This window comes from Trachurus trachurus (assembly GCF_905171665.1).
Source record: "Trachurus trachurus genome assembly, chromosome: 21".
Taxonomy (NCBI): Eukaryota; Metazoa; Chordata; class Actinopteri; order Carangiformes; family Carangidae; genus Trachurus; species Trachurus trachurus.
This window is the reverse complement of record NC_139899.1, coordinates 22,450,434-22,465,292: the sequence shown is the minus strand read 5'-3', so window position 1 is coordinate 22,465,292 and position 14,859 is coordinate 22,450,434. Positions and strand designations below refer to the sequence as shown.

Sequence of the window (14,859 nt, the reverse complement as noted above, 5' to 3'; positions counted from 1 at the left end):
CTTTGTAATCCAATCAAATAAAATCAAAGCAGCTTTTACAGCAGCACAGAAAAGATATTTTGTGCAGTGTCATCAAGATAAAACAGGCTATGTAGTTTACAAGGAAGCACCAGGGTTTCTAATTATAACACTGTACAGTGCAGCCGGGGTAACATGTTGTGTTTTGTGAACAAAGCAAAAGCAAAAATGTTGCTCTTGGGCAGCTTTTACTTATGCAACACTAGTCTGACAAACTTGGTTTGATGTGTTGCTGGATGCAAGATTGAGAGCAGCAGTGAGCTTGTTTCCTTTATTTTATTGCCTCTATTTTTGCTCCCTGCCCTGGAGACAGTGCTCTATTCAAGATATGCATTCACCATTTTCTGCGTTTCATCCACTTCTCCTCTGTGTATCTAAGGCACAACATGTCAACAAAGCTTGATCCTGTACAGCTCGGTCCGCCTGATAAGACGAGATGCGTCAGGAATATGGACAAACTGCACCTCTCGAATCACTCAACACACTCTCAGACTGCGAGACACAGAAGGAAAAAAGTTGCAGGCTATGTCACATTTGACTTATGCAACATTTAAACCTCTTGTCCTACAAATGAATTCCAACTTGAATCACCACCACACAGGGCATGAAACTTAAAGTGTTCATGAACCAGGCCATTTCCCCCTCAGACCTTTTGCCATCCAGAAAGCAGAGCTATAGCCCCCAACAGAAACAGAGGATAATCTCTTGGATTATTGACATTGCACAGAGATCCTTGTAAGATTTCACAGCACTATAATCTGCAACAACAGCTTAATCACGGCACAGCAGCATTAAAATTCACCTGACGTAGCCTACATGGGAATAGTAGTTCTCCTTCTCAGTGTGAAAACCCCCCCACACACACTCTCTTGGACACACACAGGTGTTCACACACTATGCAGAAGGAAAAACAAAACAAAACAACAATGAATGAACTTACCAAACGTCTCACAGTCACACGGCAGCAGCAGCTCTTCTTCCCTCCCTCCTTGTTTTGCCGTCCGGGTTGTCGTGTCTCAGCTGTGTCACTGTCCTAATGTTTAAACCTCAGGCTTGTGTTGTTGTGCACATCTGCAGATGGAGGGAGATGCAAGAGGGGAAGGAAGCGAGGGGAAGTGGAAGGAGAAAGAAAAACAGGCAGGGAGAAAGAGAGAGAGAAAGAAGAGAGAGAGACGGAGAGAGAGAAAGAGAGAGAGAGAGAGAAGGTCACTTTATGACAGGGTAGGCAAATGCACAAAGAGAAAAGAGGACAGGAGAGAATGAGAGGGAGAGAGTGAGAGAGAGAGAGAGAGAGAGAGAGAGAGAGAGAGAGAGAGAGAGAGAGAGAGAGAGAGGGAGAGAGATACTCTATTACATTAGTGGCACACTGTGGCCCTTTGCGCTAAGCTCCTTATAAAACGCTAACCTGATTTTAGGCCCAGAAATGAGAGTAGAGGGAAAAAAATAAAGCTCCAGTTGGAAGGAGGACAGGCATACAGGAATTACAGCTCATAGGACTGTTTACGTATCCGACTGAGCTGCCTTCACCACCACCATATGATCACACGGGGAGGGGGGTGGGGGGTTGGGGGGACTCTATACGTGCTAAATTAAGTTAAATTCATATGAATATTCATTCATCACCTTTATTATATAAAATAATACCAACCAGGGATCGAACACCTCTCAGCTTTGGTGAACAAAATCTGGTGTTTTATTATATTCCACAGGAGAAATGTGAATAAATCTATTATTGTTGCATCCATTAGTGTTTTTGCACAACATTTTATTAATCATTTTGATCAAAGATGCTTCCAGTTGGGTGCACCTGGTGGTCTTTTGGTTCATGGGTTCACCAAAAAAAACAAAAAACTGCAGCACCACTGGTCTGATTCCAGCTGTGGGACCTGCGTGACATCTGTCCAGTCAAGAAATATTCAAAACACAATCCTATTCAGTCCTATCATACAACAAATATGTCTCCTGCATGTATGTGATGGTCGTTTCAGTGCTGCAGCAGTGAATCCAACTTTTTCTGCACATTCACACAGTCTTCAGAGATGGGAACACTATCTAGGCCACTGGGCTACGATCAGTGAGAGGGAGGGCAGCGGGAAAATGGAAAGCAGAAGAAAAAAAAAACCTTAGCATCCATATTTTTTGTGTCTGACTGTGTGATGTTGTGTGTGTGTGTGGCCAAAAAGCAGCTTCTCTCATGAGGCTCCTCATCACACCACACAAATCCTCATCTCATCTGTTAGGAAATACACCGGTGACATCTGGATTTACATGCACAACAGCACAACACACTCATGGCATGCAGCTTGTCACCAGACCGCAGTGACATAAGAGTCTGGGGCCGTGATTTTAATTCCTTCCATTCATGGATTTATTGTCTGACATCTACACGTTAAAAGGACGACATGCACCGGGAGCATATCTTATCTCATAAGGTGATTATACAGCTGATAGAGTGGGGCCGCCTTTCCATGCTGAAATACACAGCACCGCCTGCCAGTAAGGAATTTAACCTCAAGGGACACGGAGGTGCTTGCTACAGTTATGATGGCCTCTGGTTCGTGTGGTTTCCTGATGGATTATGATTTATTCCTCTCAGAGGCCCGGATGAGTACTGTGCATATCGAGATTAAGGCCGATAGATAATCCAGCGGCGGCAGCAGCACTGTTTGTTTAATGTCACCATGGGTTTTCATTCACAGGAAATGATTCCCATGAATATTTAATGAGGGGATATTTTTTTGTCTTGAATGTTGCTTTTGGGAAAATAATATTAAATTTTCATTGGATTCATATTAGACTCACAGTAAATCACTGCCACCGGTGACTTTTCCCACACTGTCAAATACAGAGCTATAGGTTCTAATGACGTTTCATATGTTTTACTCATTAACCAGATGTCAGTGTGTGTTGGCCTTTCTCTCCAGGAATCCAAAAGTCATGTTAATCTGTTAATGTGTAAACGACACGTTTCAAACCACTGGACTGCAAAGAGATAACAAGAGCTTCTTTGTCCCGTGATGGCAGAGTAAAACCAATAGATACAGATTAGGCCAAACCAATAAAACTGTAATTATATTTATGTTGTGTGGTGAAATCGATTTAGTGCTGACCATCATGGAAAGTGTAAACATGTATGGTTGTGTCCATGACAACCCAATGTGTGGATGAAGACCATGAGATGTGGTCAAAAGATTATTTCATAAATTGCACACAAACAAGCTTTAATCTCTGAATTCAAAATCCACTACATCATGAATTATAGTAACTGTGGTCAGGTGTCCATATCAGACTTAAATATAGTAAAATATTGCTTTTAATCAGGTGGTGAGATGCATTTTTATTGATTTATTGAATGCAGGTACTTTTGAGCTGTTTATTTTGAGTCTAACACACAATAAGATTAGAATAAATGGTGAAAAGACAAATAAATAAATGTTTTACAGATCCACAAAGAGACATTTTATTTTAAAATTGCATTTTTATTATTAAACAAATAATTAATTTTCCACCAGATGGCAGCATCACACATTTAAAATAAATTTTAGAAGGACAAAGGTCATACAAAAGAGTCTTTAAAACAGGGGGAGAAGAGAGAATCCACTTTAGAAATATAAAATATTATATTATAGAGTTGGCTTGTTATTTAAGACACAGTATTGACACAACAAGCTTGTTATAACAACTCTGCTGAAGAATGCCCGCAGGTGCACAATTGTAACGAGGCTGATCATATGCATGAGAGAAGGCAAATTCATCACCACAGCAGATATGTATGTATGTGCACTTTGAAGGCAGGTAAGTAAGTGAGGTCCACTGAGTTAGATAAAAGGCTAAATTAGGCTTCAGGAGTCTCATAGTGTTTTTGTGTGTTTGGTGTGAAAGATGTCTACACTGGTCTCCTGGCACTGCCTGAGGTCATAGTCACAGTATCCGATGGAGAATCGGCCCTGTGGGACGAAACAAACACTTTTTCTTTACCACCAGAACTCAATATGTCGATTGTCACACATTCATAACCAAAAGAAGAAAAAGAAAAAAAGCAGAGAGAAACATTTGTTGTTTGTTTTGTTTTGGTTTAGTATATACAATGTGCATGGCTCTTCATATGGCTGAAGTGAATTTGATTATTTTTAGTTTTCTCTGTCAGTTTCTATTAGAGTTCATGCATATCAAAAGCAATATTGATTCAATATTAGTATCCTGTTTTGTTTTCTGTTTGTATATTTTGAGTTTATTACAAAAAAGACATTCAGTTTTGGTTTTGGGTGTCAAACTTGTGGCCTGTGGCAGTGTGTCCAATTAAATACAAGACAGAAGAGGCATAATATTGTTTAAATTGCTGTTCATAATATGTTTTGTAAAAGGAAAGTTAATTAACTGTTAACATCTTAATAATGTACTAATACAGAGAGAAATTTTATTTTTATTTATAGGTTATCATGCTATTATTTTACTGGTTCGGCCCAGTTGAGATCAAATTGTGCCGTTTGTGGCCCCTGAACTAAAATGGGTTTGATACCCCTGACCCAAATCATGGTTGTGCCTTTTTTAAGGTAGGTAAACTCACCTTTGGTCTCTTAAAATAATCCAGCCCCCGTCCTATCTTTATGATCCAACCGTTGTCAAACCTAAAAACAGAATGAAGCCACAAAATAAAGTAAAATTGAGGAGGAAATGGGAAAATATTATATTCTTCAATATTTTATGGTACTTTCAAAAATAATTCCAACATTTAAAACAAAAAAAACAAACAAAAAAAAGATATAAGACATGTTGTGTCTCAAAGTATCCATAAAGCTGCTGTAAATGAGGACAAGTCATGTTTGTACCTGATCTCCCTGTCATGGATGGTGGAGGAGAACTGCAGATCCAGAGTCACTCCCTGCTCACCGAGACTCTCCTTCAGCTCGGCCAAAGCGCTGCTCTGTTGCCTGCTGTCTGCCTGCAGGACGCAACAACAACAGCAGGGAAACAAAAGAGTAAATTGATCAGAAGAGACAGTTTTGGCTGCGATCCTTTTCATTACATGGAGTTAAACACAACCAACCTCATCCTGTGAAGTGAGGAGATGGATCCTTTTCACCTTGCAGGGCGCTTTCAGCAGCATCTCACAGAACCGCACAAAGTTGTACAACTGTGGTTGAGAGAAGAGTGAGGGCACATTTGTGTTGTCAGAGTACATTTGGTGCAGTTTTATGTTGAGGATAAAACCAAAATATCATCAAAACTAAGGCGCAAAGAGCTTTGTTCATTTAAAAAATGAAAAGGTTGAGCTATCCATGAGTTGTGTGATGCAAGAAAACCAACATCCAGAGGTCAGTCCACACTTTATACCAAACTCCACTATGATGTAACATCTCATCATCAATTTAACTGATTTATCTCATTTTTTTTATCATCAGCTGGTGTCATTAGAGGACTAATTAGTTTTCCTCAGATTTTCACATTTAGATGTATTTCAAAAATCAGATATTTCTTATAAAATTTGTCATCATTAATAGACGAAATGTGATAGTAATTTATCTTTTCCATTAAATAACATCATTTGTCATCTGTATATATACAAAAAAATACAGGTTGGTGTCTCTAGCGGCTCAATTGATCAGTAATGAAATCACACAAAAATGATCAATTGAGAGAAAAAAAGAGGAATAAAACCTCAGAGTGATAAAAACATGGATCTTACCTGGTGTGTGTGTCGTATGTACGGATCCTCCACCCAGACCTCTGTGAGTGCACTGCTGATGTACGGCTTGAACAGAGCTTCGTAGCTATGACCGGTAGCGTCCTCTGATATCCTGATCTGCTCGTGGTACTTCCCGTCTGACGGAGGAAAGACAGACAAGTGTAAACATGTAGAAGTGGAGCAAATGACAGCCTCAGTTCTAACCCATGCTTTGTGAAGAGAAAATATGCTCTGGTCTATTGGTAATGTACTTAAATGTATTATTTAAACCAGAGGACCCACAGCTCGTTGACCCAGCCCTGTGTCATGATGGGAGTCTTCAGTGGTGGTGTGAGTGGTGACAGTTAGTTACCTTCCTTCATCTGGTTGACATGAACTTTGATTTGCTCGGCTCTGTCCATGTAGCCCTTTATCTTCTCTCTGTAGTGTCCTCTCTTTGACTCATCCTTCACAGCTGCAGGAAGAGAAAGAAAACAAGAAGCAATGATCATGTTCATATCTTATGATATTCACACTGCTGTATGTGTGTGTCAGGGCTCCAGACTAAATTGTTTTTACTCGGAGAAAAGTTGCCCCTAATTTAAAAGTTTTGGAGCGCAAGCAGAAAATTTAGGGGCACAAATCGACTTGCAAAGCAAATATTCACATTTCCTTTTCATTCATAATCCTCATTCACCTTGGCCTGCCACCTGTAATGACAGATTACGGATTCTTTGAGTGTAAAAACAAAAAAAACGAGAAAATTTACTGGTTGCACATGTGCAAGGCAAGCAGATGGAAAATTGACTTGCACTGTCTCAGATTTTAAGACAAGTCAGTTTTATTTATAGAGCACATTTAAAATCAACAAATGTTGACTAAAATGCTTTACAATGTGAACAATAAGAACAACAATAACAAAGGAATACAAAAAAAGACAGAGACAAAGAACATTTAAAATCAGTGGGTAAAAAGAAAAATAAAGAAGAACAAACTGAATGTGGCAAAATGTGGAAAATGGTCTGTCACCTCTGGTTTTTAACTTTGTATATGGGGTGGAAAGTAGAGATTTGTTAGGATCTGAGGGGACGAGAGGTGGAGTAGGGAGTGAGGAGGAGTTCAGCAATATACTCAGGTGCTAGTCCATGAAGTGGACAACTAAAAAAAAACAAATAAAAGTATTTTAAAAACATCCTATGTTTTACAAGTGGCCAGGGAAGAGAGGCCAATGCAGTGTGTGTGTGTACCTTTCAGCACGTCCATCAGCAGCTGGATGCCCTCCTGGTAGCAGACCAGAGACTCCTGGAAGCGGCCGCTCTGGTCCAGCTCCACCGCCCGTTTCAGGACGGACACCGCGGACGTCTCCATCCCCGACACGTGGTTTTGTGCCATTGTGTTGTCAACTAGGCCTACTTTTTGTTTTTGTTAAATCCACAAAACTATGTTGTCATACTTAAAGAATATCAGGAAGTATCACTCTCCTCCCCACTCTCTAGTCAGTCAGATACGAAAGGTGCGCCACAAAAATAATCCCCGGAGAAACATAACGCTGCGTAAATAAACGGAAGATAAATGGGTACATCTTCAACAAAAAACAAACAGCAGAAATACACACGTAATAATTGCATATTATAATATCTAAATAGTGTATCATGTCTTGAAAAATCTTAAATAAGGTTTATCGGAACGATGTTCAAGTAAAATGTGTAACATCGGTGTATTTTCACTGTGACTCATTACACTTCCGGTTAAGTGCGCCACATAAATAACTCCCAGAGCTACAGTCTATATGTCCCAGAGAAGCAAAAAATACTAAATAAACGGTGAATTGGATACGGATAAGTACATTTTCAACACAATAATGCAACTTAAGTGTTCATAATTTATTAAAATCGTCTAATATAAAATCTAGATCGCGTATTTTCAATTTTATTTTTTAAATCTCAAATAAAGTTTTGAGGAACGTAACCTTGGCAACACTTGTCACGTCGGTGCTTTTTCACTGTTCCACCGCCTCATTTCCGGTGGTGGACTGATCACAACGTGAACAACCTTTTGCATCGTTGTTTTCTGCTCGTGAATTAACATTGTACTTTTGTCACATTTTGTGTATTTGTCATGAAAAAAGTGACATTTGTAGTTTTGTAGTTGTAAACGGTTAGTCCCGTTTGTTCTCCGCTGTGTGCGCGAGGTGACGGAGCTGTAACCTTGGCCTGTTGGTCTGTAACATCAGAGCTGCTGCAGAGGAACAGAAAGAAAGATAAACATGTCAGGTGTCTGCCGCGGTTTGAAGGTAAGAAGAACCTGCTATCTATCTATCTATCTATCTATCTATCTATCTATCTATCTATCTATCTATCTATCTATCTATCTATCTATCTATCTATCTATCTATCTATCTATCTATCTATCTATCTGTCTATCTGTCTGTCTATCTATCTATCTATCTTTTACATTTACAAAACTTGTAGCTTGTTGTAAGCTTAAAACAAAAGTGTGTTTCTGTTGCAGGTGTAAAATTATGGCATTCACAAAGCAAGAAATTGAAAAGTTGTATAAGTATGTCTCAGTTTAAGAAAAATGATTAAAAAAAGAAAAGATAAGTGTCTACAAAAAAGAAGGAGAAAGAGAAAAAGAAGGGGAAAAAGAAAACATAGATAGACAAGTGGTGTCCACTGCTATTTTGTTTGTTTTCTTGTCACTACTATGTTTCATCATCTTTAATATTTTGAAATAGAGTTGGTGTTGAAGTAAGCCAATGTAATTATAACAACAGAGAGGGGCAGGTACTAAAAGTTTTCTTCATCCTGCTCCTTTTCATTCATGGTGACAGTGTGTGCATTATGTAAATACTATGTGCAACCTTTTGAAGAATGTATACCATGAATGGAATAAATCAAAAATATCTATCTATCTATCTATCTATCTATCTATCTATCTATCTATCTATCTATCTATCTATCTATCTATCTATCTATCTATCTATCTATCTATCTCTGCTTCTGCCTCAGCTTTTAACCTTGTCTTTTTTTTCTTCTTTTTTTTCAAGTTTTTGGGCTTTTGCCTTTAATTGACAGGTTAGTTTAGAAAGAAAGAAACAAATTGGAGGACTGTAACTTCTGCACATGGGGCGCCTGCTCTGCCCACTAACCATGTCTAACTATTTCTGCCTATTTCCAGATCCTGACAGAAGCTGCACTGTTACCTTGCCCGTGGTTTGTGCCTGCACGCAGCAAATTTAGCAAAGCCAGAATCCCAAAAGAGGTAAGAAGAACTGAGGCAAAACACTTGCTTTTTTGTTTTACTTTACACTTTCTTCGGTTTTAACTCTTTTATCCCATCTTTTATTATCTTATTGTATCTCATTTTATTTGTTTTTATTATGTAAGAGACAGAAACACAGAGAGAGAATCAGTTATCAACTCTCCACATAATTCATAAGCAGGCTATCCCACCAGTGATTTCTAAGCCTGGATGAATACCTATAGCAGCTCCTATTAGGGCTAGTCAAAGCCCCAATAATGCTGTTCCCCGAGTCAAACAGCAACAGTATCTTTATGTAATTGTTGCCTCAGGACACCTACAGACTAGAAATGAATCTGGCCTAACATGGTAATAAATAATGATGCTCCCCTTCTCTGGATTTATAAACAATTCAAGCTTTACTTAAGATTATTTGTTCTGTTGACAGATTTTTGCTGAGAGATCAAAAGAACATGAAAAGTACGGGGGCGATCCGGACCAGCCTCACAAACTGCACATAGTGACTCGAGTTAAAAGTGTGATGCGAAGGCCGTACTGGGAGAAGGAGATGGTGAAACACTTGGGGCTTGAAAAGGTAAAAAAAAAAAATCTGTTCCTTTGGAAATTCAGAACAATTTAATTTACCTCTTGTCTAGTGCTGTATGCTTTGTGAATGAACAGGTTGTGTATCAAGAAGATTTACGGTCAAAAAAGTTATCTAACATGTTTTTACACTTTGTTCTCTCATTGTGATGCGTTCAGCCTCATGTTCCTGTAATTCACAAAAATACACCTGCAGTCAACAGTCAACTGAAATTTGTCAAGCACCTGGTGAAGTAAGTCAATGTCAATGCAACACACCTACTTCAAAATAAAGTTGTTGAGTATGTAAATCATGAAAAGATGCAGTTACAGAAAATCCTGCCCCTCCTGATGGTTGTTTCTTCTCCTCATTCATTCAGGATCCAGCCTCTGAAGACTCCCTACGGCCTCCCTGACGAACAGGACATGGCCGACACCTACATTAACAGCAACGGAGAGCTGATTGTCCGTCGCCTCCTCCAACCTGTAGACACCAAGGCCATCGAGTCCTAGCCCCGCTCTCAGTAGATTAAAAAATACATTTGTACATAAATATATTAGAAATGACCCAGAGCTCCACATCTGCTGGTTCTGACTCTTATTACTTGAAGGTAACTTTGTGCAGTGTGTTGTGAGCTGCTGCGCTTCTTCAGACTAATATGAGATGAGAGATCGCAAGTTACATGGACAGAAGGAAAGACGATCAACTTCTTCCGACTAATATGAAATAATCACAAGTTCAATGACACAAGAAAGAAGATCACAGCTCTGTCATGTGAATACAGCTGTGTTACAGGTTCAGGTCTGTTTTGTCCACCCATCTTAGAATAACAACCTATCAGTCAACACATACCTGTTTCATCTGTTTTCCATCACAGTTTACAAACAGGTGATGGGTACTGAGGTTCTTTGTTAAACACAACTCATATGAACTTGAATTAAAGAACTTTTGAAATGAAACATGTCTCTCTTTTTATTTTGCTGCGTCATGACATGATCACAGTTACTATACCTTTTTTTTTTCAGAAGCCATCTCTACACGCCCATACAGGTGTTCTCACAGTTTTTCCTCTTTACAGGACGGTAATATCACACATTCATTAGTTAATAAGCTTCTAGAAGTTATAAGCTCCACCAGTTCCACACACATTTCAAAAGAGGGTCTAAAGTAGAGCTGCAACTATTAATTGATTAATCAAACAATCGATTATTAAATTAATCGTCAACTATTTTGATAATCGAATAACTGGTTTGAGTAGTTTTTAAAGAAAAAAGTCAAAATACTCAGATTTCAGCTTCTTAAATATGAATATAATTATTTTTTCCCTTTCTTTTCTATTAAGATTACACGCTAGCCATTCTTCAATGTATGTATTTAAATGTTTAGTATCTTATAAGCCAATGTGGGCTGGGCACAAAAAATGTGCAGGACACTCACAAATCAATCAATCAAACATCACGCCATACATTAATACATCCCCTGTCCCATTCATGCTTTGGAGAAGTGTTCTTTTCAACAGTTGTACTGTATTTTGTACATGATTGTATCTATGTTTATTCTTCTCTCACCCCCAGAAATCTGATTTAAAGATGTGCACCCTCACGCTCACGGTCTAATACTGGAAACACAGCCAACTCCAAGTCTCTAGTTTTCTCGCCAGGCACTTATTTGGAAAATAAATCCTTAGCGGGGTCTGAAGAAGTCAGATAGAGCTCTGGTAGCTGATATCATGTGATAAATAATTTCCCTGGGCAACTCAGGCTTTTCCAGTATCATGACTGGAAAATTAGTGCCCAGGTTTTCCAGGACGCGTGGGAACCCTGTTACAGCTTTATAGAAGAGCATACGAAATCAAAGGTGACTCAAAGGACCTTTTATGCTTTTTATTAAGTCTGCATTAGGTCACACTCTTGCTACAAGGAAAAGTCATGTGTGAACATGTCATCTGATGCTAAAAGATGATCAATCTTGGCACTCACATGTATCATGGTTTCTGTTCAAACACCAGTCACAGGGAAACGTGAAATAAACAGAACTACTTGAATAAATGAGTATTAAAGTAATTCAAGGTTTTCGCCGATAAAGAGACAAAATCAACAAGACAATAAAACAACTAAGAGTTAGTTGATATACGACGGGGACAGTGCTGAAATGTATCGTCTACATGTTGATGTAAAATGTCTCTCTTGAAGTGCACGACAGGTGACAAATGAAAGGAAAGTGGAGACAGAATGAATGCAGGTGCACTCCACAGTACATCCAGTGTCAGAGGCAGTGATATAATTGCCAGGCCTAAATGCTTGATCCCAACAGTTATGGGATGTGGAAGTGCAGTTATGCCCTGGGGGGAGGGGGGCTTATATTGCTGGCATAGCTTGGGTCCACTTGTCTCCTTAGAGGACGGCTCGGTGGTGTTCATCCCTCCATAGACGAAGCATGAAGCTGTTCTAGCAGCACGTGGCAGCGCAGCGTCTCACTTCACAGCGCCTCACTTCCTTCAATTTGTCACCTGTCCATGTGTCATTTTGTAGTTATTCAAATATAAAACACAGCATATAAATCATTAAATAAGGCTGAAACACAAACAGGAAAATGCTTTCATAAAATGATTTGATTAAAAATATGGAAATTTGTATTTAATTGGTAAGTTGATGAAAGAAGAGGAGAAGGAAAATTAAAGCGGGCTGTCTTCTTGACCTTTTTTTTTTTTTTTTTTTTTTAAATGAGGTAGCCCTGAGGAAGAAAACTACTGTCAGCGCTTCTTAGTCATCTCCAGAATCTGAATCTGTGTCGTATCCTCGCCCTCTGATGGTTTTCTTCTCCACTTTTGTGAACTTTGTGCCTGATCTCTGTGTCATTGTGGGGGGCTCCAACCGGTTACCACTGGAAAAAGCAGAAAGGAGCAAAAGGTTAGTGTCAAAATCAAAGGTAGAGCAGCCAACAATAAGTACGTTTACATGCACAGCTTAATCGAGCTATGATCAAAATTCGATTTTGGCGTCTCATCGGACTTCTGTCCTTGTCCCGGTTTACATGCAACAGAGAAAATCGAATAACTGACGACCACCTCATGCGGCAATAGGCGTCGTTTCTGTCGTTCCCTGTCCTGTTGACTTTTCTGTTACAGAGTAAAAAACTGAATATAAACAACTTAATAAGCGTAATAAATTCTCAACTACATGCTGAAGAAAATCGATTTCCAGTCACATTATCTGGGTGTCTTAATCAGAGTTGGAGAACTTCGATATTAGTCGGACTAAGGCAATAATTAGTTGTTTTTTTTTCAAGTGTCATGTAAACGTGTGAGTGTCTTTGTTTTCAACTGAATCAGCGTCTGTGTCTGTGTCTCACCTGTAGTTGATGACGTCCGCACAGCCGAGTCTCCATTCCAGCATCTCTGTAGGAAACTCATCTGTGTTTCCCAAGTCAGCGAATCCAACCACATAGTCCTTTGTTTTTCCGTCCAGCAGCAAAGCCAGCGTGGGAATAACCTTGATCCGCAGCCTCTCCGTCAGAAACGGAGCCTTCTCTACGTTCAGTTTGATGAATTTGGTCTCGACGTGCTTCTTTGCCAGGATGGCCAAGTGTTTGTCGAGGATCTTGCATCTACACATAAGAGAGAGAGAGAGAGAGAGAACGGACTGATGAGTTTTGCAGTCTGATGATAACATACTGCAGCAACTAACACTGAAACACAAAGAAATTATCAAAGAAAGTGTGATCATGTGAACAACAACAACAACAAGTAAAGCAGCACAACAAAGTAAAAGCCAGTTGCTTGAAATGTCATGTTTCATGGTGGTTAAGTTAAGGCTGCAAATAATGATTTTCATGAATACATGTCTATCCAATTTATTGTTAATATAAAAAATTGTGAAAAATGACAACGCTATATATTCAAACTGCCTGCTTTGTTCAACAGAGTTAAACCAGGAGGATATTATATGCAATGATGCCGAAAACAGAAGCAGATTTCACATCTGAAAAGCTGCAATTCTCTTGACTTGATAATTACAGTAAACTGACTTGTCATTTTAAGGCCCCTGAGCAAATTCCTCCATTGCACTCCTGTCGCTCAATCACTATCAAGGCTGTTAGTAAATTTTCTGTGGACTTACCTGAAGGTGGAACTTCTGTAGAAGTGACAGACGACATTCTTGCTGTCCTTGACCTCGCCGAAAAAGTCTTTCTCACTTGGGATTTCTCTTAACTCCCCGTGTCCTTTAGACAGCCACTCCTTAAGGAAGAGAGAACATAGATGAGTAAAATAACAAGTGATCTCAAATAGCGGCAAAAAACAGAAGCTTTCCAAAAGATTTTCAAATGATTTCTTCCTCAAAAGTTCACGATATTCCTGTTAATTCAGTGACGACTGGAATAGCAGGATTCAAAATCAGGCTGTCGCAAAATAACAACAAACCTGCAATTAATGACCATCTCTCACCACAGCAGACCTTGACATATATGAGGTTGTTGTATGTAAATACATGTTACAGTAAGTACACGTTACAAGGCAACATCCCACTCACCTGCTTCTGTTTCTGGGCTTTTTTCAGCGCCTCTAACCGCCTCTCCTTCAGTCTCTCCAGATCGTCTTCATCCATCTCATTCAGTTTGGCCAGCTGTGCATCCACCTGGTCCTCCACCATCTTGGCTGACTGCTCCAGCACCTTGGTGATAATGTCCATTGATTGGTTGGCCATGGTTGTCTGCTCAGTGTGACCAGCTAAAAACCTGTAGAGATTTAAAAAAAATAATAAAAACAAACAGATGAGATAAGACATAACACCAGGTAACACTTGAGGCCACTCTGTACTGTCCATATTATTCTCTATTTCCGACACAGATTTTAAAAAAAACTGAATGAAAGGTAATTTGAACACAGAACAACTAAACTTAACAATATTTTATGTTCAAAAGGAGTGGAAAGAAGCCGAAGCTTATTAAATCCCACCCCTTCTCCCTAATATATATACTATAATAGGTTATAAAATAGTAACAATAGTGTGGTGATAATAATAACTGTGTCATATTAAAACTACAGAATGTGTCTATTACACATTTAGCTTTTGCTAACTAGTTTGACAATCGCCTTTAGGGAGATCAAAGCAGTATTTGTCAAGGATCAGCGTTACATAACAGTCAGAGCTTCGGGTAACGGAGGAAAACGCTACTCTACGAGCTGTCAGACCCGGTATCGTCTTCCAGGTGGAGACAAAAGCTGCAGACCGGTCACGCCTTGTTTCTGCCGGCTGTTAGCTTTGTTAGCCCCGCTGCTGCTAGGCTACAGTTACAGCCCGGTTTCTCTCTTTTAGCTCGACTCTTCTCCCTTTTTCTTTCTCTACGTCGC

The 14,859-nt window shown here is 39.3% G+C and overlaps 3 protein-coding genes across 3 annotated transcripts in view; 1 reads left to right on the top strand and 2 right to left on the bottom strand.

Moving 5' to 3' along the window:
* Positions 1-3,538: 3,538 nt before the first annotated feature.
* mitd1 (MIT, microtubule interacting and transport, domain containing 1) lies at positions 3,539-7,164 on the bottom strand. The gene is made up of 7 exons (XM_083997481.1): positions 6,931-7,164; positions 6,057-6,158; positions 5,705-5,841; positions 5,066-5,152; positions 4,848-4,960; positions 4,586-4,646; positions 3,539-3,965 (listed from the first exon to the last, which is right to left on the bottom strand). The coding sequence occupies exons 1-7, from the start codon at positions 7,073-7,075 to the stop codon at positions 3,870-3,872; spliced, it is 741 nt and encodes a 246-aa protein (XP_083853607.1). The 5' UTR covers positions 7,076-7,164; the 3' UTR covers positions 3,539-3,869.
* Positions 7,165-7,699: 535 nt separating this feature from the next.
* mrpl30 (mitochondrial ribosomal protein L30) lies at positions 7,700-10,468 on the top strand. Its single transcript, XM_083996355.1, has 5 exons — positions 7,700-7,976; positions 8,864-8,947; positions 9,375-9,521; positions 9,689-9,762; positions 9,889-10,468. Exons 1-5 carry the CDS (start codon positions 7,950-7,952, stop codon positions 10,019-10,021), a joined length of 465 nt encoding a protein of 154 aa, XP_083852481.1. The 5' UTR covers positions 7,700-7,949; the 3' UTR covers positions 10,022-10,468.
* Positions 10,469-12,196: 1,728 nt separating this feature from the next.
* Positions 12,197-14,859, bottom strand: part of txndc9 (thioredoxin domain containing 9) — a 65,174-nt gene continuing 62,511 nt past the window's right edge. Inside the window, exons 2-5 of the mRNA XM_083997117.1 lie at positions 14,039-14,246; positions 13,628-13,746; positions 12,861-13,115; positions 12,197-12,392 (exon numbers count right to left, since the gene is read on the bottom strand). Coding sequence (XP_083853243.1) covers positions 12,272-12,392; positions 12,861-13,115; positions 13,628-13,746; positions 14,039-14,212 — 669 coding nt within the window. The 5' untranslated portion in view covers positions 14,213-14,246 and the 3' untranslated portion in view covers positions 12,197-12,271. The remainder of the gene's footprint in view (positions 12,393-12,860; positions 13,116-13,627; positions 13,747-14,038; positions 14,247-14,859) is intronic.